General features: G+C 38.7%; 1 protein-coding gene across 2 annotated transcripts in view; it reads right to left on the bottom strand.

Annotated features, from left to right (window-relative positions):
- The window catches only part of COL12A1 (collagen type XII alpha 1 chain), a 110,921-nt gene that overhangs the window by 56,768 nt on the left and 31,197 nt on the right, over positions 1-22,956 (bottom strand). For both annotated transcript variants that reach the window (XM_057738447.1, XM_057738448.1), the window contains exons 14-26: positions 19,339-19,611; positions 13,344-13,610; positions 12,696-12,888; positions 11,517-11,638; positions 9,594-9,743; positions 9,393-9,512; positions 9,130-9,294; positions 8,409-8,555; positions 5,672-5,811; positions 5,011-5,140; positions 3,209-3,351; positions 2,804-2,933; positions 773-913 (exon numbers count right to left, since the gene is read on the bottom strand). In XM_057738447.1, the coding sequence (XP_057594430.1) occupies positions 773-913; positions 2,804-2,933; positions 3,209-3,351; positions 5,011-5,140; positions 5,672-5,811; positions 8,409-8,555; positions 9,130-9,294; positions 9,393-9,512; positions 9,594-9,743; positions 11,517-11,638; positions 12,696-12,888; positions 13,344-13,610; positions 19,339-19,611 (2,121 nt within the window). The remainder of the gene's footprint in view (positions 1-772; positions 914-2,803; positions 2,934-3,208; positions 3,352-5,010; positions 5,141-5,671; positions 5,812-8,408; positions 8,556-9,129; positions 9,295-9,392; positions 9,513-9,593; positions 9,744-11,516; positions 11,639-12,695; positions 12,889-13,343; positions 13,611-19,338; positions 19,612-22,956) is intronic.

Genomic DNA, 22,956 nt, shown 5'->3' on the forward strand with positions numbered 1-22,956 from the left:
TGCGTTAGCTTATTAGACCCACTGGTCACTGTACCACCTTTGAAATTGAAACCCAGAATGAAATGAATGTGTGCACCGGCATCAATTAGCCTGTGTACGATCCACACAACTAGCACAGTCTGCAACTGGGTGCTTACAGAATCTATTTCTAGCTTCCAAAACTGTCTCTGAGATTCTCACATTAATGTCCCTTCAGGCAAACATAAGTTTTAAACCCATTTGCCCCCTCAGTTTGCTCCCACTTTGAAGCAGGTTGTCATGGAAATAGCTCTCCATCCCAACATCATCTCAGAAACGCTCAAAGTCAAAGGGACACTCCTCTGACATTATAGTCATATATTCTCTCTGTCCTGCTCAACTGTTCTATCTTCCTATTCCCTGAAAAACCCCTCCTCTTCTTTCCTGCATCCCTTTGCTAGCTTTCACGTTTATAAACATTATTATGACACTTTTTAGTAATTAATAAAATGCAGAGCACCATATTAGGCATCTGGAGGAGAGCAAAATACCATCTGGATTCCATAACTCTTTACCTACTAAGGGATGATGTTTTTAGGATTAATATCACACGGCAAAACATTTCTAAACTAAATTGCAAGACAGTGCAATATATTATCAATGTTCCAATAGCGTTTTATTAATATATAATATAACAAGTTTTCAACACTATGTTCATAAAGTGACAGGTATTCAAAACATGCTATACCTGTTTAGATTCTTCTGTTAAATCTACTAGGAAAACAAATATTTCTAAACCCCTTCCAACCTCAACCTACCTCTTTGGCATCCTCTTCTGGTGTTTTGTAGCGAACAATGTATTTACGCACTTTTCCAGGCGCAGGTTCCCATAAGACATTCATGGTGCTATGAGTCACATCTCTGAGTTTCAGATCTTGAGGACTGGGCAAAGGCACTGGAAGTGCATGAGAAATTAGGGCCAGATGCGCTTCTCAACCACAAAGCTCTAAAGTATCCACACAAGCTTTCGAGAAATTGTTTGGAGAAAACTTAAAGGTGTGCAGCACAGTAATTAAACAAATTGGTTATGATGATAAAAGTACTTCGATTCTATCAGATACAGCTGAATTCTTCTTAAGAAGGCTTTTTAAAAATAGGATAAATTTAAATTTTTATCGCAACTCTAACATCTCATTTATATGTGAACTTTCTCCCACTCTATTTAAATAAGCTCTTACTTGTTGCTCAGCTATAATAAATCATAATTCACCATAAACATATAGCTCATGTGTCTTTATAACTACTTAAATTGGTTAAGATAGAAATCAAAATCAGCCATGCCTCCTGAAGAATGTGACGGAAAAACAAATAGTTACAAAAGTGAAGAATGAAGATGAGCCACAATTAAGCATCCAATAAGCTTGTGAGAAAACCCACAGGAGCCCAAACGGGTAGAAGAAAATCCAGATGATAAATTCTCACCAAGTCAAACAGAGCTTTACTGAAAAAGGATGAGGAGGAGGATAATTAACAAAGAGATTTTCTCTGTTTATATGAGATGCATCTCACTCTTTCTAGTTGCCTCTTTGACCAACTTCCTTTGTCTCTCATTTCAAGCCTGTACGCCGCTCTCACTGAATCTCATCTCCACCTCCATGTTTCCGCACCTCCGTCCCTTCAGTGTTTTCATCTCTCAGCCTCTCCCTATGCCCTCCCCTCCCCCACTGCTGCAGTCTAGCCCTGTATCCAAATCTACAGCCACGTCTGTCTTGCATCCCACTGTGACTCGGGTCCCCTCGCCCAGCACGCCCAGATCACATCTCCGTGCCTGGCTGGCTCCCCGCTCTCTCCACCTGCCACCACCCCTCTGCTACAAACCACCAGTTCCAGATAGGATCCGACATATAAAAAGGTGATTAGTTGTCGTCAGGGACTGTATCCTGCCCCGCCTTGTGGGGTTTCTCTTCTCCGCCTCCTCATGCTTCTGTCTGAGCCTTGCTCCCCCTTGAAAGCTCCTTCCAACTTCTTCATTTCCCTAGAAATGTGGGCTGAGACTCACGAAATTTAAGCCACTTCATGCTAAGAATCCCAGCATGCCCACCTCAAGAAGCGTGAAACAAAACTACCAGCTGGGTAAGGCCAGGGTCCTAGGTGCAATCACTGTCACTTTTCAGGACAATTACCTAAGTGCTAGTGAAACAAACCAGCAACACAAAGGGGCTGAACAACACACACAAGAGATGTGCAAACCACGAAGGAGCCCGGGGCCTCCACGCTGCTCTACGTTATTTACCGGTACGTTCCCAACACCTGAGCACAGGACTGGAGTGTCACAGATGGTCAATATGTTTGGGGACTGAGTTACCTTACTTAACAGAAGCAGACTTATTCACATGTGCCAGAGTTTCTACTTCAACCTTATTTTGATCTTAAACCTAGTATCTTCCTCCAAAACTACACTCACCCAACATTTCCTTCTCGCCAATGCCACATACTGTATTTCATGGATCCACAACAACACGGATTGTAAGATGCAGCATTATTGTATGTTCTATTCCCTGACTGACACCTCACCAAGAGCAACTGTAAGACACCACTGATTGTAAGATACATCAGGCATGTTAAAGATGGGAAAATAAATGCGAATCTTAGAATCAATGTAAGATGCTTCCCTAAGTCGAGATAACTTTAATTCTCAAATCTGACTGCCACAAGTACTAATCCTACAACTTAACGCACAAACGTTATCAAAATTATCCTTAGCATCATTGAGTGAAAGAAAAAGCCTAACGAACGCGTTGTATTCACAGCAATGAGGGAAGAAGGAGAACTGGCAACGTCTTACAGGTGACCTCCCTCGCGGTGACGGGGTCGCTGGTGAGGTCGTGCAGGGCCGCCTGGACCGTGACCCTGTACTCGGTGTTGGGGAAGAGGTCACTCAGCTGCACGTCGTTCACTGTGGGCCCCACACGCATCTGCAGACAGACATGCCGAGGAGAGAAAAACACATTCAGTCTGTGACTACTAGATTTTCACACAACTTTTATTTTTCATTTCTCTGCAGGGCATTTCCTTTTTCATGCTGATGTTTTTTTTTTAAGATGTGTCACAGGCCACAAATCTAATCTTCTGTTTTTCTGTTTTGGGTGTAAAGTTATAAATGAGTTCATGAGTAACTGCCCCTTAATGGGGACTCTACGACAGTGACGTCCCAGGAAGACCCAGCCATAAAGAAACAAACGCCTCCCACCTCTTTGGGTTTGGTCGGTTGTGTGGCGTTGATGGGTTCGTAGGACAAGATGTAGCCAGTAGCTCCCCCCACTGGCTGCCACTGCACGTGCATGGTGGTCGAGCCAATGTCATAAATGTTCAGGCTGACCACTGGCACCGGCACTGTTAAAATGTAAAAGCAGACATCAGTCTAATTCTTGTCATTCTGTTCATTCTTTAATTGTTCCCTACTTAGTTATTGATATGTGGATATGCTAAAATAGAAAATGAGTTTCTGTGAGAAGTTAAGGAGAGTTAATATAACTCTTTCCTCTCCCCTCAAAACCCAATCTCATTGTTTATCACCGCCTCTTACTAGGACTGCATGGGATAACTATTTCATACAGAAAAAAAGTTTAAGTGTAAAATGGCATTCTAGTGAGTTCATATGGAAGCCAAAACAGAGACAAGCTTCTGAGATTTCAATTTCTCTTTCTGGAACATCTGCAAGTTGATCATTTTCATTCTTCAATCATAAAATTTCATACATAGAAAGCCAACAGAGCATTTCATTTCATTTTTCTTTTTAAAAAATTTTTAATGAGAGTGCCATCTATTAATACATGGAAATTAGGGGATTCTTCAAAAAGCAGATTAGCCCATGAGGCAAAGTAAAAGGCTTACAGTCTCCTCTCCACTTAACACCCACACAGCTTTCTATTTTTTGTCCAAAGATTGAGTTTAAAGTTTTAAGGAATAATCAGATTAATTCTGCCCATTATGAAATACATCCTTTCCCACCTCCGGTGCACCAACGTGAAGGGAAATAAGAGAAGAAATACAGACCCAAGGGACGGAGCAGTAAGTAGAGTCGACTCTTGCCTTGGAGTCAAGCCCACTCCTTCCTCTTATAAGAGGCCTCCCTTCTTCCTGGAGCCCAGCCACAAAGATGGGAGAAGGAAAGAGTATTCTCATATGGCTTCAGAAACCCTACCAGGAATAGGAGTGAGGAACATCTTTCCCCAAAGCTCTACTCAAAGCCAAAGCCAGTAGAGCTTCTCTAGCAAAGGCCAAAAGCCAGTTTAAAAAAAAAGGGGGGGGAGAGGGGGGAGCTCTCACTGCCAGCAGGAAGATCTGGCCTCGTGCAGAACTGAACCGGGTCATTCCCGCACAGCAGCTCTTCCGGATAATCGGAGTCCCACTCCCCACGTGGTGTCTTCCCTTAAGAAGTGGATAACTGTGCAAGGTACTTTTCCCTCTGAGCCATCTCGGGCCATGATTACCGAGCCACGTCCCACGATGGCAGGAGCAGCCAGGAAAAGAGAAAACCACAGAGCACTATTGAGTACCTGCACAGAGAGCGCCCTCAGTAAATAGGTGTTGAATGGCTATTGAATAAAGGAATGATTTGGAAGGCTGATAGAAATCCCACATGGTACAAATGCACTTATTTACAAAACACAAATAGTCTCTCAGACATAGAAAGCAAACGTCTGGTTACCAAAGGGGATAGCGGCGGGGGTGGGAGATAAATTAGGAGGCTGGGATTAAAACATGCACGCTACTACATACAAAACAGATGACCAACAAGGACCTACTGTACAGCACAGGGAACTGTACTCAGTATCTTTTAATCACCTATAAGGGAAAAGAATCTAAAAAAGAGTATATATGCATAACTGAATCACTTCACTGTATACTTGAAACTAACACAACACTGCAAATCAACCATATTTCAATAAAAATTTTAAAAAAAGAAAACAAAAAACATCCCACACAGACTGTCACCTCTTTATCTTAAAAAATAAAACAATGAGAATATTTTTTTTAAATCTGACTTACAGGTTATTTCTGTGCCCTTCAGAGGCTCACTGTACTCATCTTCTACCACAGAATACACATTAACAACATACTCCGTATCGGGCTTCAGGTCTTTCAGTACTGTGCTACGGTCCAATCGGCTCACATAAAACTAGAGGATAAAATATAAAAATAATAACTTACATTATAATCACTTATTTTCTACTATAATTGCCAAGGAGTTAACTGCAGTGAACTTAGAAGTTATATTTTAATAAGGCCATTGTCTTTTGTTTTTGGAAACTACCAGATTACAATGAGATCTTGGACACTTCATACAGTTTATTCTCCCAGCTCTTGTTTCCTTGTTTGTAAAACGAGTGGGTAAAACTAGGACATCTTCAATGTTCCCTTCCTACTTGATGATTCTAGTATAAACTCATGAATAAATTAAACAGTCTCTTAATCCTTAATTAAAAATTGTATTGATATTCTCCAATTCTTAGAAACTGTAAGAAATTAAGCAAAACTCTTTCCCTCTAATTAAGCCCAAATGGAAGTGCTTGTCTAGCAAGAAATGGAGAGCACCTTTGTGGACACAGTTCTCCCCGCTACGTCCCCCCAACATTCCTCTCTGAGCCCGAAGGAGGAGGACCCAATCTCAGGACCAGGAAGGACCAGCTTGCGGGTGTTGCCTACTCACTTCTTGCCGTTTCCCTCCAGAAACTGGGTAGTATTCCACCTTGTACCTATCCACGCTGTCAGAAGGAGGTGTCCAGCTCACTCGCATAGAACGATGGGTCCGCTCAGAAATTACCAGGTTGGAAGGCGCTTCCAAGTCACCTACACATAGAAATGAAGTACGTACATTTTTTTCATTATTATAACAAGGTGATGACATTTGAATTAAGTTGAAATGGTATTCCTCTCCATATTTCAAGCTTTTACACACATTCTCTCACATACTAAGAAGTTACAGTAAATCAGTTTGGAGACCCAGTGCTCATAAGTCCTCTCCGAATGGATGGCCAAAGGGTTCTTCAGCCTCAGGAAATTCAAACTCGAGCTCAATTTTCTTTCAGTAAAAGCAGCTCCCCCTCTTCCTGACAGCATCACAGTTAATCAGTCACCTAGACCAAAAACCTCTGATTCAGCTTTGGATGCTTTCTCTGCTGTCCTACCCTGTAAATATATCTATGTGGGTCTTGACAACTCTACTGCCTCTATCACCATTGGCACCACCCAAGTTCACTGCCCTCATTATCATATTGACTGTTTACATTCATGTCTTGTCTCCATTATGCTCTGTGAGGACAGGATTGGTTTCGTATTCATGTTTAGTTCCTTTACAAGATCTAAGTCAGTGGTAAGAGAAGCTAACCACTTTCTCACTCAGAAAAAAGGAGAAAAAATCAAGTCTTCTAAAATTGGGGAATATCCTACTGCTTGTGATTGTTTTCTCTGTTCATAAGTATAGGTGAAATGACTAACAGAGAAAAAATTTGGAATAAATATCAATGAAAAAAGAATACTAGGCTCAACATGACCATTAGAAAGATGTTCCAAATCATAATTATAGAACTAATTCAATGATTCCATGAGCATGGCAAATCGTTCTCATATAAACTCTTTCTACTTTCTTTGTGAGCCAAAGCTGAGAAAAAGCATTTCCATTCTTAGTATCCTAACCTTTATTGTACTTGGGTCATAATCAAGCCTACAAAATTATCAAGCAATTTTACCGTCTGGGAAACTAAATGAATGCAACTATTACATAGCTGATGTAAGAAAATAAAGAAAAACAGATAAAAGATGTTTTCATTCCCACTCAAAAGTCTCTCCAACTAAATAAAACTACAACTCTCGCAGCTAATCCAGGGCCAGACGCCCACAAATTCTGGTTTCCTGGCTGGTCTATTTCTCCTGGGAAAAGGTCAGTCTATTGTTCAAAATCCAAAAAGAAAATCTGCAAAAATTTGGAGAGAGAAATTCAAGAAGGAACGTTCCAATAAATGTATCCAAAGCACGTGAACCATTTCTACCACTGTATTTGTTAAACTCATTCCAACTTTCCAAAACCAGAATCAATTAGTGAAAGACAGCCTTTACCAGAATCCACGTGTATTTAAAAGTAATTTTTCTCATATAATCAGAACCATAGTTTTTATCATTAATTTTCAAAAAACCTTCAATTTGGTGCTTACCATGTTTTGTCCTATGATTTACAGAGACAGTAATCATCTTGTACCACTCTTTGTCACTACAAAGTCACCTCTTTAATTTTATTTCTAAATCTTAATTCCTTATCAATAGTTACCTTTTTTCAAGGACCTCTCAAAATCCACTTGACCTTGAGTAATTTATTGAACGTCTCTAATCTGTTTCTTCAGTGGTAAAGAGAGGTGCCATCCTTTCTAAAAGCCCAAACTCTAAAATTGTAATTTGTCTTAATATTTAGAGGTTACAAGTGCAAAGTATCAAACGTGGTCATCTGTAGTTGGGGCAAAGCAAATCATATATAAGACCCCTCTTCCATTTCTAATCAAAAACAAAAGGTAAAAAAAAAAAAGTAGCAAACTTTAGAAAACAAAAGTCTGGAAACAATCATTTAATAGTAAATTAGTAGTTACATATAGTGAAGATGCTTTACCAGAGAATAGATACACACCAGAAAAGAAAGCATCTCTCTTTCTTCCCCAGTCTCATGTGTGTGTGTGTGTGTGTGTGTGTGTGTGTGTGTGTGTGTGTGTGTGGTGCAGGCACATATAAACCAACTGTTTCTTCAAACAAGCTAGAAGTCATTTACAGTTTGATGCCATCAGAAAAAAGTCAGGGACTAAACCAATTATTCTGCACTGGAGGCAGTAGTCTCCCCAGTAGACATTTCGCAAATTCTGAAGATATTTTTAGTCATCATGATTCAAGGGATGCTACTGGTATCCAGTGGGCAGAGTCCAGGGATGCCGCTAAACATCTCGCAATGCACAAAAGAATCTACTTCCTCCATCCTAAAAAGAATTATCTGGGACTTCCTAGGTGGCACAGTGGTTAAGAATCCGCCTGCCAATGCAGGGGACACGGGTTCGATCCCTGCTCCAGGAAGATCTCACATGCCTCGAGCAGCTGAGCCCGTGCGCCACAACAATTGAGACTGCATTCTAGAGCGCATGAGCCACAACTATTGAGCCTGTGTGCCGCAACTACTGAAGCCTGCGTGCCTAGAGCCTGAGCTCCGCAACAAGAGAAGCCACCGCAATGAGAAGCCTGCGCGCCACCACAAAGAGTAGTCCCCACTTACCCCAACTAGAGAAAGCCTGTCTGCAGCAGCGAAGACCCAACACAGCCAATAAACAAATTAATTAATTTAAAAAAAAAAAAAAGAATTATCTCGACCAAAATACCAACAGTGCTGAGGGTGAGAAACCCTGGGCTAACCTTACCTGGACCTTTGACACTGTTACACAAGTTGATGGTGAGGTCATCCACGATCCTGGAGAGTGACTCAAAATCTGCCACATTGTATGCATGGATATCATCGGGATCAGTTGCAATCATCTTTAACTCAACTTCATCAGCATTTTTAATACCTTGGGGAAAATGGATATATACAAACTAAAAGCATGTCTCAGAAAAAATTTAATGGAATGAAGCAAATATTTCATGTGCTACCCTTATATAGTCAATGTTAATTAGAATGTGTATATGATTTTCCTCAATAATATAATGATTACAAATATAAAGTAGAAACAAAAAATAATATAAACTGACGGCTATTTTGTTTAGATTCTTCTAAATGCTTCTGACACAGTTTCCCCACCGAAAAGTGTCTCTTTGGTGTTTCTTTCTGGAAAGTAAAATAATGGATATCAAAAATAAACATGGTGCTGTGGAAAACCAAACAGGAATTTTCCTGAATCCTATTAATAGTACATTTGCCCTCTTGATCTATTACTCTCTTTCAGGAAGCCCTATAGGTTAATCCCATTACAAGGAGAAAAGAAGAAAATGCATGAACTTCCTGGCATATTATTTTGATAAACCATGTGATTGGAAAAACATGTGTGTTTGTTTTTTCATGCTTCAGAAAATATTTTTAACTACAAAAGTATCCTCAGCACATTTGTCACCCTTGGTGGCATGGCAATTCTCATCAATGCTCACCAATAGCAAACAGCTCCACGCCTTCATCCTTGAGTTTCTTTGAAGGTGCCTCAACATCATCTTGTGATTTTCCATCAGTGATGAGAACTCCAATTTTTCGAGCTCGAGGCCTCATGCCAGCTTGGGTCTTGAAGTTCTGTTGGCGAATGAAATTCAAAGCCATGCCTAGTGGGGTTGTTAAAAGAAAACCAGTCACATCATCATGCAGCCACAAGCTCTGACCAAAAGCAAGAGCTGACAGCACACTGGACCATCAGACTCACCTGTGAGGGTATTGCCTCCTTTGTAGGGTAGGTTCGCCACAGCCTGCAACAAGCTCTTCTTGTCTTTGTGAGCATTTAACTGCCACTCTGTTCTGGGATCGCCGCTATACTGAGCAAGGGCTAAAAGGACACCACTGGCGTTAGCATATATAAAAGAGCATGAGGAAGATGTCTACATGTCTTCAACGTTGTCAGACCTACCAATCTGCACTCTCTTGGGGCCGATCTCAAAGACTTCCACGATACGAGAAATGAAGCTCCTCACAGTCCTAAAGTTTGCCCGGCCGATACTCCACGACCCATCCACCAGCAACACGATGTCTGCTTCAGCCCTGGTGAGACACTCCATCCCTGACACGGCAATCGTGAGACAGCACAGAGTAAGGAGCACATTCTTTGTCCGGTTACTTCCTAGCCACGCCTCTGCCACCCCCTGGGGGCTCAGTGTCCCCTAACTGTCTCAGTTCTGTGGCTCAGCGAGGTGATTTGGAGTTCAAGACTCTGAAAACGTGTCTGTGTGATTTATTAACCTCAAATAAGAGTCACGGGAACCATCCACCCCTCCAATAATTATTTCAGTGGAAAATCTTTTCTTCCTCTTTGACTATATTTTTTGACCATATTTCTGGCCACAATCGTAGAACATGGAGACTTAAACCCTCATCGTAAATTTGAATGAGCTCACAAACCCAAAATCTGAAATATATAAGTGGAAATGTACAGCCATCTAACTACATGGCAATAATAATTTTTATAAAACTTTTAATGTGATCTAGATTAAATGTTGCACTTTTCTTGATATTCAGTGGTCATTAGCAGACAAGTATGAGATGAACTGTTAAAATGTGTAAGCTAGAAAAAGTTTCAGTGGGCCAAAAATATCTTTTAAATTAATTAAAGCTTCCAATATTACATGAAGGATTAGGCACATAACTCTTAAAATTAGACCTTTTTGAAGTAAAGATATATGGTTTATATTGTTTATATTATACATATTGTTAACCTGATAGCTATTATTTAACTTAATCCTCTACTATGTATAACAATCAGGTAAACACAGATGGTGAGGTCTGCACATTTAAAAAATCAAGAGAGAAGGAAGACAATCTAGAAAAAAAGATGCAAACAAGTATACAAATTGAGAGCTACAGAGACCACAAGCACAAACACTGATACAAAGCTAGGGTGCTTTGGAAAGAGAGAATTATCCCAATATCCTCAGTGCACAAGCTACAAAATAAAAATATAAGTCAGTTAATATCATCATAAGAGAAACAATAAAACATTAATGCAAAACAGCAAGAGTTGACCCTTTCACTTATTTTATCCACATCCATATTTTCAAACTCTCTCTTTTCCAGGAGTTTATGTTACCAGCTACAAATTTTTTAACTTCTTGCCATGTTAGCATCTGATCTTTATGTTACAAAAAAAAAGAAAAAAAACCTCACTGAGATACATTCAATGACGCCCATCACACTACAAAGGCATCACTGGTGTGTTAGACGCTCCATCGGAAGTGAGACTTCCCAAATACTATGCCAAGCACCTAAGCCTTTACAAGTCTGCTCCTGCTCTGCCAAGATCTACTCTTTAAGCAAATGATGAAAATATTTAGAAGTAAACTCTACCCGCCACTCCCACCTGAAGAATGTTCAAAACTAGCTTCATGGGCATCAAAGCTGTAGTCATGGCAAGACCAGAGAAGTCTAAAGGGTTTATGTTACCATTTTGCTTCCCAAGTCTTAGTTGCCCACCTATTTATGTAACCCAGTGCTGCTGGTTCAGCCCAGATAAATCATTTTTACAATTACTTTAACAAAATAAAACTGCATTTTAGTCATGAAAAAGAGAGAAAATGTACATTATCGTTGTGAAAACGCATCCTTAAACAATACAGTACTATTGTAACTAATACAATGCTGACAAGAAAGCCTTAAAAAATGTTGGCAAAAGTGTGCTCAGCTGGATGTTTTAAGACTTTTTAAAGCATATGTTACTGAAATAAATTTTAGTGTAAAATTTAATAGTCGATTTTTATGGTATGATTAACCTAACAATTCACATTTGAAAAAAGTTGCGTAATACTGACTTTTCCTGGGGGAATGTAAATCAATTTCTTACCAGAGGATAAAATTGGCATTACAGTTGTGTCAGAAAGAGTTGTCATTTCTTGTCCAACAAGTGGTGAACTTTCTCCTCCATCAAACATTCCAAAAACATTTACTTTATAGGTGGTACCTGCCCTGAAATGTTAAAATATACAGTCTGTATGTATAATAGGTTCAAGTGGTAGCATTTTTTTTTTTTTGCTTTGTTATACACATTCATCTTGATTTACAAACTGTCACCCAACACTGAAGGAGAAGAAAAATAATTTCCATCACATTCTAGTTTAAGCTTACACTGTGAGGTATCAAGGGAAACTAGCCCACAAGCATTCTAGGGAATATTAGGGGTTCACGGCACCAGCTTCCACCTTGCCTTTCCATCAGATGTAGAATCCCCACCTTCCCACTGAGCAAGTCAGGGGAGGATCAGGCTTTCACTCTTACTGATTCTAAGTGATGGGCTTTAGGAAAACAATTTAAATATTGTACTTGCAAGGGAACATAAAGCACCTAGCACAGTACCTGGCACATAGTAGGCTCAATAAATGTCATCCTCCCTATTCTGATAAAAGTAAATGAGCATTTATGCAGTTTTCAATATTGTTGAATGAATGGTTGAAACAAACCAACTTTCCACCAGGCAATGCACAGCAGTCTGTTCTTTGTACTGTAAAGAATGCAGGCTGCTGTTCCAACTCAAACCTCTTTCTCTTCCACAGCACAGTCCCTCCCTTCCCCAATCCTCCAGCTGACCCAGAGCACAAAAGCCTGCCCCCTCACTCCTGCAGCCCACCCTGGGAGAGGATGCATACTTGCATCTCAGCGTCAGTCACTTGGGCCTTTCCAGAAGGCATGGGAACCCCTACATTTCCATAGGGCTGGCTGGGGACAAGCTGCTTTTGGTGAAATCATGCAATGTGGATGTTAATTTTTAAAAAGCAGTGTGTTACTGAAAAAACACCATTCCCGATCACTTAATAACAAAAATCATTAAAAGAGTCCAACTGCTCAGGCCTGAATTTGAGTCTTGAACCCTAACCTCGACTTCAGCAGCACCAAAAGTGAGAAAGCAACTCTGGCTAATTTTAAATACTCTGCCAGCAAACACACATAAGTGATCACATGTGGAAGCCCTACTAATTAACATCATTATTCAATCTGTTAGCAAAAATGGAATAGAGTGCATTCCTACCTAAGCTCCTCCAAAACAACTGTGTTGTCATATGGTCCAACCACTAACTCCCCCAGTCTTCTGTCATCTCCCGTGGGGTGAAATGTGACCTTGTAACCCTTGACCTCCCCAGGCGCAGGCTCCCAAGTCACCCGGAAGCTTGACATGGTTGGGTCAGATGTTTTGAGGTTTCTGGGTGATTTAAATCGAGAAGCTGTAAAGATAATAGATGTTAAAATATTATTCACAAACCTAGGCTCTGGGGTTTTCTATTAGCCCCTACGATAATAAGTTGAATTCAAAATATCTAGGTGATATACATGGTAATAATCACAAACAAAACACTTCAAAATATATGTTTATAAAAAGGGCTGTCAGCACAAACTATAGTACCCAATAAAAATCAGAATAATAGAGTGCTACCCAAGTGGAACTGTAAATAGTACTTACAATTCAGAAGATTAAATTAGCATTAGAACATTAAAATGTAGAATCATTTTACGAGCAACTAGATTGATAAAAATCATATGCTAATTACGCATCCTATCTAACTATTATCATCTAATTTATTAAAGAATCCATTTTGGACATTTACAAATGAAGTAGATGTATTAAAATCTCCTTTTAAAATATTACACACTCCCCCCCAAAATTATTATGATTTTATACCTGTTGTTCCTGATCCTTGCCTAAGCTTTCCTTCTCCTGTCTTATAAACTGGGAGAACTGTGATGTCATACGTGGTCTGGGGCTGAAGTCGTTTTAACACTGTTGAGGTGACGGTGGGTGACACCTTGGCAACCATCTGTCTCCCGCCCCCACGGGGGCGATACACAACACGGTAGTTGGCAACTTTCCCAGGTGCTGGTTTCCAGGTAACTCTCATTGTGTTTTCTGTTTCTTCATCCACTTGCAAGGTTTTCGAATCTTCAGATACTGTGAGATGAAAAGAAGATTACAATGTATACCATTCTGAAAGAAAATGTTTATGTCCACCTCTGTGTTTATGTGACAAGATGCTATGTGTGGATTCTTAAATATGCACATTATTCCTTTACTTAGCATTGCGGTCTCTCGTAAGTTCAGGATGGCGTGTGAGCCTAATCTCAGTGAGGTCACAGTGAGATGTTTTCTCTTTATCTGGCTAATAACTAAAAAATGGAAATTCATATTGCAAGGATTTCCTATTTGCATTCCAGAGACTTTAGTAAAGAAAACATCCATTTCCGGAGATGAGCTTTTAGAATTTTTATCATACTTACATCTGTAAAGAATTCCTGTAGGAATTACAGTGTGCAGAATACTAAAAGTCATGAATACAGGGTCAGAAATATTCCTTGAGTCTTTTCAGAAAAAGGTACAATGCATAAATGTCTAGCCAGAGTGACTGCAGTTAACACCATCTTTTGTGACTGCCGTGAACATGTAAGATTATCAACACAAAGGAACAGGAAATTGACACATAAAAATATCTCGAGGGCTCTGGAGATAAACTGGTATACACTGAGTGGCTTTAGAAAGCACTGTATGTAAGAAGGGTTTGATTAATATATAATAAACATTATTTATTAAATTTTCTTTTGTTAATAACTATATCAGAAACAGGTCACTCAGCACCCACAAATAGCCAATACATCCCTCTTCTAAGACATAATTAGAGCTTATAAGCTGGATCATTTCATTCCCTTCAGTATTCTCAGCATTCAAAGGTCAGAAGCATCTTCTATAGAGAGGACTAAGCCTAAGGAAACACGGCAAATAATCTTTTTTGCTTCTAAAAGAAATTTTCATGTTCAAACTGGCAAGAATCACTTGAAACAACTAAAAAAAGATGAAAAACTTTAAAATGCATATGTATAATATATATCAGCATTTTTCTGACACTGAACACTGAATAAGCAGCACAGGACCATGATCCCTGAGAGAAGAGAAACAAATGAGAAGGAGCTTGATCATGGCTCTGACTTATTGCTTGGAGAGAGTTTCCAGCCCCAGTACAGGAAAGGGGAACCCAGGTGAAGGCTGGTGGTCTCCCTTAATTGAGGAGGTGGTTTTGTGAGTCTGGGGAGTCCAAGGCACTTAGAACTTGCAGAGCAAACCCTGTAGAGATGCTGTTACAGAGAAAAAGCTCCCAAAATCTGCCAAAGGTCCTCTCTGAGTCTTCAACCCAGTAATACTCAGTGCATATGAATGAGGAAACTACCCCAAACCAGAAAAAGAACCACCTAAAAAAGAGCACAGGGAACAATTCCCTGGAGTCATGCAGGGCCAGGAATGTTCCCCCTTGCCAGAGTAAAAAAACCTCAAAATTCTCAGAACATCATGTAGAATACTAAGCAAGCTATTGCCCCAGTAGTGGAGCAAAATTAGCCCTAAACTAAAGGTTTCTCTGGTCTAACTCTAACAGAGTTTTAAAGAAAGCTTCAAAAATATCAAACTGTTTCCAAGTGAGTTAGCTGCATCCCAGAACAAAGCTTAAGGATATTTATAAGAACGTAAAAACATCTGACAACCAACAAACTAAAATTCATAATGTCTGGCTTCTAATAAAAATTACCAGGAATGCAAAGAAAGAAAAAAACATGACCCATATTATGGACTGAACGTCTGTGCCTCCCCAAGATTCGTTTGTTAAAGCTTTAACCTCCAATGTGATGTGATAGTATTTGGACCTTTAGGGAAGTAATTAAGATAAATGAGGTCCTAAAGGTAGGGCCCTAATCTGATGGAATTGGAATCCTTATAACAGGACAAGGAGACATCAGAGAACTCACTTTCTCTCTCTCTATTTTTCTCTCTTTCTCCCCACCCCCCACCCTCCCACCTAATATGCATAGATTCAGGCCAAGCGAGGACATAGAAGATGCCCGTCTGCAAGCCAGGAAGAGAGCTCTCACCAGAAACCAAATTCTGCCACTATAAACAGAACTGGAAATAGCACATATGACAAAATTTTTCAAAAGGGACATTAAAACAGCTATTATAACTACATTCCATATGCTAATGATGGTAGAAGAAATGTTAAGCTTGTTAAACAAACACATAGAACTAATAAGAAAGACTCAAACCAAACTTCTAAAGGTGAAAAATACAATGTCTAAGATGAAACATGCATAGGGTGGTATTAACAGCAGATGAGAAATTGCAGAAAAAATATTAGTGAACTTGATGACATGATAATAGAAATTAAAATGAAACACGAGAAAAGAAAAAAGACTGAAAACTGAACAGCACAGCAGTGAGCTCTATGATAACTTCAAGCAGACTAATATATGTAGAGCCAGAGTACCTGAAAAAAGTGGGGGGCAATAAATAAAATGTTTTAAGAAATAATGGCCTAAATATTTTCAAATTTTATAAAATTATAAACCCACAGATCCAACAGTCTCAATGAATCATAAGCACAGGAAACATCAAAAACCTACATCAAGGCATATCATAAGCAAATTACTTAAAATCAGTATAAAGCGAAAATCTTGACAGCAACCACATAAGCAAAAGACACATGATGTACAGAGGACAAAGGAAAAATGACAAAATAGGTAAAGAAATTCAATATATGGTTATGAATTATGTTTCTGAAAAATGCAAGTATAATTTCAACTAAGAGTATATTGGTTGCAATTTTTTAATTTTAGGGTTTAAAGAAAGTGAGAGAATTCTCAGTCAATTCCATTACTTTCGGGAAATATTAAAATCTCTTTACTGGTGGTAAATTTAGTTACACCTCAATTCTCCATTACTATTCTCCAGGTAAGTGAATTATTAAAAGAAAAAATATATATTTTCAAACAAAAAATGTAAAGACCTTACATAGGATTTTGGAAAGAATATGGGAAAGAATAGTACACAGAACAATCTATTTGTCACAATTGTTGAATAAATTAGTGTCTATCTAACACTTTTCTAGAAAGAGTTCTGCTAAAATATGTTTTCTGACCTCTTGTTCCCTCTCTTCAACTTTTGTTCAGTGGAACAGGACATCTCTCCCTTACACAAAACTCTCAAACCAATTTCATACAACTCAGAATTGAGAAAAATGGACATTTATCTTATGAGTATAGGTCTAAAAAGAAACCTATGTCCTCAAAAGAGTGGGATCCCAAACTTTAAAATATTCCCAAATTTAAATATGTTAATAACAGTCAAATATACTTCATACCTTGAAATGTTTCAGAGATCTCAACTGTATTCCTGATTTTTAATTAACTCCTTAAGGAATTGAAGTTAAATAAAGTACAACATAGCTCATCCTAGCTTTAATGGGAAACTTTGGATTTTAAGGAGGAAAACAAATCCTTGCTGGCTTCCCATAAGTAAAAAGCAAGATTTTTCATTCCATTCATAGGTATGCCACATGCTATAAAATATTGTAACACTCCCATTCTAAGTTCTTTCGTGTTTTGGTAACTCTTACGAGATGCTTTCCAACACCCACTGTACCTCTGCTAAACCAGCTGCCATAATTGGAGGACCAGTAGAAAGTTTCCCTTCTGCTGGCTTTCTAGTCACAGTTCGTGGTTTTCATTGTATCAACAGTCTGCATACCATGTCCCTGAGTTTCAGGTGAAAGCAGAAAATATTTCCTGAAAATATTTCCAAAATGTCCCCTTGGAAGTTTATAAGAAACTCTAAGAGCATGACCCAGTGACGGCCCAGTTATCCACACCGCTCGGGACTCATCCACCACCCGAACACACCACATCCGACTCAGATTTCTCAAAGTACTTTCTAAACTACCTTCCTTTCCACAAAGAAAGCAAGGTAAAACACAACAACAAAATGGTAATAGAACAAAGAAAGGTTCCTGTCTTCTGTTGTACTTGCTTAGCTGTTTGAGCTGTTGAGATACCCTCTAGAAAATGTACTCTCATTCCTGCCTCATCTGCTCAGAGTTCAAAAGAGGCCTCTCTATTCACTCACCTTCAAATCAATCAATTGGCCAAGAAATACTGAAAATTTCTTAGATGCTAACCTTCTTAGAGATGAAAGTTTATTTAGGATTTCTGCTAATATACTTGCTTTGGCCTAAAACCTACCTCTGTAGAGATTTTCAATCCCAAATAAATATCTGAGGACTCAATCTTTTCAGAAGAAGAAATTATGGAGGAGAATTTCTGAAAAAGTTTCCCTCTAAATACATATATTTTGAAAATTTCTCAGCTACATGAATTATATCTTTACTTCTACAAAAAAAAAATTTACCTAGATGTGTCGTATGTGGCCTAAGTTTACAACACAGCTTCTCTTTACAACAAATGAACATCTGCAAGAAATAGAGATGAATTTCTGCCAGCTTCTTAAACTATATCAGCCAATATATTCGGACACAGGATTTCATTCACCCGTGGAAACCAATCATGTGAATATCTGAGAAATACGCCTCTTCATGTATTTAAATCTCCTATGAGGAGTTTGATTTTTTTAATCTGGTTAATTTTGACACAGATTTAAGCTTAGACATATCCAACTGAGTTTGCCAGTGATTTAAAAAAAAAGATGGATTCCTCAGAGAATTCAGACCAAAAGATTTTAATTTAAGGACAACTTAAAATCAGGATACAGGACTTCACTGAAATTGCTCATGGCATTTCCCTCTCTCCTCCTTTGGCAGAAAAATCTCCCAGTTCCTCCAATTCTTTCTAATAAAAGAAAATGTAAGAATGCCCCAATCTTTCCCCTTTTCCTAAAAGCCTCCCAAACAAAAGGAATAAAGTTTTCTTCTATAAATTCTTAGAAATGCCCATCCTTAACAAATCACTTTTTAGGAATTAAGAAATACCGACACACCTCTAACTAGCCACCCGATAATAAGATAATAAATGATGAGAGGTAATCCAAAATTTTTCACAAGACAGAATATTAATGAGATTAAGGTAAATTTTAGCCCCCAAAAAACTGAGTAGACTTGATTTAGCCAAACATAGTAAAAATAATCTAGGATTAGTCTTGGGTGTATGACAATCATAGTCTCGATAGCCAAATCATTTATCCAGCTTCTCGCAGTGGCTAGGCACTACGCTTGGTGCTTTGCCCATTGTTATTTCATCTAATCCTCAAAACAACCTGAGGCCACATTCTAGACCTTAGGAAACTGAGGCTCAAAGAAGGTTCAAGAACTTGCCCGAGGTGATATAGTTATAAATGTGTCTGAATTCTCTGTCTCCATAGCTTCTGATCTTTTCACTAGTTGAGCTTCTTATCTAGTTGATCTTTCCACCAGAAAAAAATGGAAAAAAAAGAGAGAGAACGAGAGAGAGAGAAACACAGTTCACCCTTGAACAACAAAGATTTGAACTTCGAGGGTCCACTTATATACGGATTTTTTTCACTAGCAAATGCTACAGGACTACACCATCTGAGGTTAGTTTTATCCTGGGATGCAGAGGAATCTCAGATAAAGAAGGCCAACTCTAAATTATACCCAGATTAACCCCCACATTGATCAAGGGTCAACTGCATAGGTAGTTGGAAGGGATTCAATATTTCAAAATTTGATATAATTTTAGATACAAAACGAACTTGAATTTAAACCACATTCATTAAGGTCCGAATTTTTTAGTCCCCATTTGTCATATAAAGAAAAAAAATGCAAGTGGTTATTACGAGCTGATAGCTATTAGGTAGCACCAACACACTCTAACCCCCTCAGAATGCTACCTACATTCAGTTATGGCTTCTCCAGTCAAAGGCTTTCCTTCTCCGCTACTGTAAGTTGCAAATACTGAAACTCTGTATTTGGTCTCTGGCTGCAGATTTTCTATCACAGTATGAATTACATCTCCAGGAAGTCTCTTCTCTCCAGTCTCAATGTCATCATAAAGCGATTTCCAGGAGACCCTGTAACCGCGAACCATTCCTGGAGCAGATGTCCAATATGCCCCAATCGACGTGTCAGTGATATCTTTGGTAACCAGATCCTGAGGTGAACCACGCTCTAGAATAGAAATGAAAAGGAGATCACTTTTTCACGTCTACTAAATGTGTAAATACCCCTTCATCCCGGTAGACGTCCTGACTGGCTGGACTCATTTTGTCTAATGTTGCCCATTTCTTCCTTCTGAGCTGTCTGTCCTTCCATCTGAACAGAAGATGGGATTAAACTTTAGAATTATACCTGATTCCTGCTTATCACCCTGGCCCCCGTATGTCCAATCAGATTGAAATGTCCTTCAAGACAAGAATGACAACCAAATATGAAGACGCACATGCCTAAAAAAAATTCCAAAGGAAAAAAAAGCATCTAAATCCCCAGATTTTACAATCAGTTCTCCTTATGATAGTCCATTGTGCACAAAGATCTGTATCTCTTCACCATCATCTTTTGCCCTCTTATCTTATTCAAATAAGCTCAGTTTCAATGTACCACTTCCAATGACTTCAATGATCTCCTATCTCTTGCAAATCTTAATTCCAACAACCTTTTTTGGGTGGAAACTCTGTCACAAAGCTAAAAAAGCAGAAATGCAAAATTTCAGTTGTAGCTTAACCCTAAGGAAATGAAAAACCACCAATTCTGGAAAACCTAAAAACGATTAGTCATCAAAGCAAAACACAGCACTTGTTCTAGCTGATCGAAAATGTCTGCTACTAAATTTTGGCTGTCTCATTTAAAAAAAAAATACAACCCAAATGGAAAAATATGGCTTAATAGGAGACACAGATGTCTACCAATAAAACCCTAACTTTCCATAATTTAAATGTAAGATAAATATACAGGTCGCTTTATATTGGCTACCTTTACTAGGGTTTATGCCACAGTATGACATAAATATAAAACTATCCGCTTCTACAGCATACATTTTACCAGTAATTGTTGTGTATTCAAGAAAATAATATATATGCTGCTACAAGAATGTTGAAGGCTGTTATTTTACTTGAATCAAAGAGTAAAAATGAATAGCTTAAAAATATATTCATAATCATTTAAATTTCAGTACATAAAGATAACAATTAATGGAAAAGAAATCTTAGTGGACAAAAATCTATCATATATGGTAGATTACAGAGGGAAAAATAAATAAAATGGGAGCTGGGCATCCTACCAGGCCCTAAGACCAAATGGAAAATTCTCACTTCATTATAAACAACTTTAACTGCTGACAGGACATCTCATCTCTGGAGGGAAATTAGTTACATATTTCACTGCAACCAAGAATATTTATTTTCAAGAACATACTGACTCCTTTCCCTCAGTACTTGAGGTTAATCTTCATTTAAAGGTCTTCTTTAAATGTATTTGCTACTTAAATGGTCACACATCTTTATATCTTCTCTACTTACAGGAATATAAATAAACTGTTTCTTTGGTTGAGTTGGATTGGGTTGGGTTTGACTTGGTTGTTGGTTTTTTTTTTTCCTTTTTATTTTGTTTTGATCATTGATATCCAAACTACTGGTCTCTAAGCTTTAAATCTGCAGCATGTTTCCTGTGCTTGATATACACTACATCCTTTTTTCATATGTGCCTCTTCTCTTAAATTTCCTAAGTTGCAGTTAGCAACAGCTGTTGTGAAATAATGCTTCAAAGTACTTGAAAGTGATTCTGAATTTAAATGAGCCAACAAGCTGCATTAATAACATTCCCAAAAAGTATAAGACGAAGTTAGCTAGAATATGGAAATTATCTTCCAAATTAACACTGGAGTAATATACAAACAATAATTTCAATTTCTAGTTTTCCCGAAGGTTGTGCTTCTCAGCCTGTTTTTCTCCCTACTTTCTATAGCACTGAATTTATGACATTGTTAATTTCCGTGGCAACAAGACATCAATCCCACAAACACAGGCTAATGACTTTACTGTGAGAAAATAATAGGAAGCGAATTGTGGTTGAAACAAAAATACATTCACAAAGATATTTCTGGGCTACAAACAAAGGGAGCCTAGCTCACTAGCCATGTATTCCCATGGGTTTCAATCAACTATGTTAACACACTCAAGACCTGGAAAGCTAGAACAAAATATTAGTAAAATTGCAATAAGGACCTTTGCAAGGTTTGTCAACATCCTGGAAAGAATCTGTACTAGCACTTTTTAGGATTCCAATAAAATATTAACTAAAAAATATTCCTGAGTTCCAATTAATGGCATGACAACACTAATTCAAGTGAACACTAAGTAAATTCTCAATTACAGAAAAAAATCCTCAGAAAAGTATAGTTTCCGCCTCGTGCATAAAAGCATTACTTGCAGGTACTGGCACTGCAACATGCCACGTTCGTGACAAAGAAGTGTGGAATCCAAAGAAAGAAAAAAGACACCTCAAATCAGAAGCAAAGACTGAAAAGGTAAACTGCTTCAATGGGTTTCTTGTATGTCAATCAGTCAGTTTGATACGAATAATCCTAAATATTGTTTATACTGTTGTCAAACACATTGAAAAACCTTTATTTTTTCCTTTCAAAAAGCAGGAGGGTTGGGTTTTCAAGTTGTTGCACTACACCCAGGAATCTTGAGAATATGATGCACTCTTGACCAGTATATTTTATCAGACCTATAACCCTTGAAGTTTTTAAAAATGGAAACTTGGCTTGACTGAATATTGTTACAAAAAAAGAAGCAGTTGGATTGCACCCTGTGATATAACTGGCAGGCTATCAAGTGGCCAAGCTGGTCTGGGGACCTTGTGAGCAGGCCATCACCTCCTGGGGCCCTGGGACCCTCAGCAACAAAATAACTGGACTGGACCCAATCAGATACATAGAATCACCCAGAAAGCTAAAGACTCGGCCATGCCCAGGTCAATTAAATTGGAGTGTCTGGAGATGTGCATGAGCCCTGATGCTTTCTAAAAATCTTTTCAATCTCCCCTGTGATCTTAATTTCTCCATGATTCTGTACTCTCTTCTCATTTAGGGGGCACTTATCTGGAAGTTGTGTTTGGTCAGTGCGGCAAGGAACCGTCACACTTGCTTTCACTCTGAAATGAGAGACAGGTGTGGTGAAATAAAGACCGTGTGATTAAAGCAAAGCTGGTCAAAATTGGCAGACACAGGGATGCTGTGTAGGATGGCGTGATGGTTTCTGTATTGCATGGGTCTGTGGCACGCGCCCAAGGCTGACCCTTGGAGAACTGAGAAGCTGACTGAAGTCTCTCATCACATCCTTTCCATCCCATAACATGCATGGGATGTTTACCACTCTCTCCTCCCCTCCATCCTGCGTCAAAAGGAAATGGCTTTCAACTCATGCTTCTTCTTCAAGCCTTGGTCACATTTCCCTGTGAACAAGGTTGACCCAGGTGTTACCTAGTGAGGCATTTGCTTTGGTTTAATAGGTT

Source organism: Hippopotamus amphibius, chromosome 6 (assembly GCF_030028045.1).
Source record: "Hippopotamus amphibius kiboko isolate mHipAmp2 chromosome 6, mHipAmp2.hap2, whole genome shotgun sequence".
Classification (NCBI taxonomy): Eukaryota; Metazoa; Chordata; class Mammalia; order Artiodactyla; family Hippopotamidae; genus Hippopotamus; species Hippopotamus amphibius.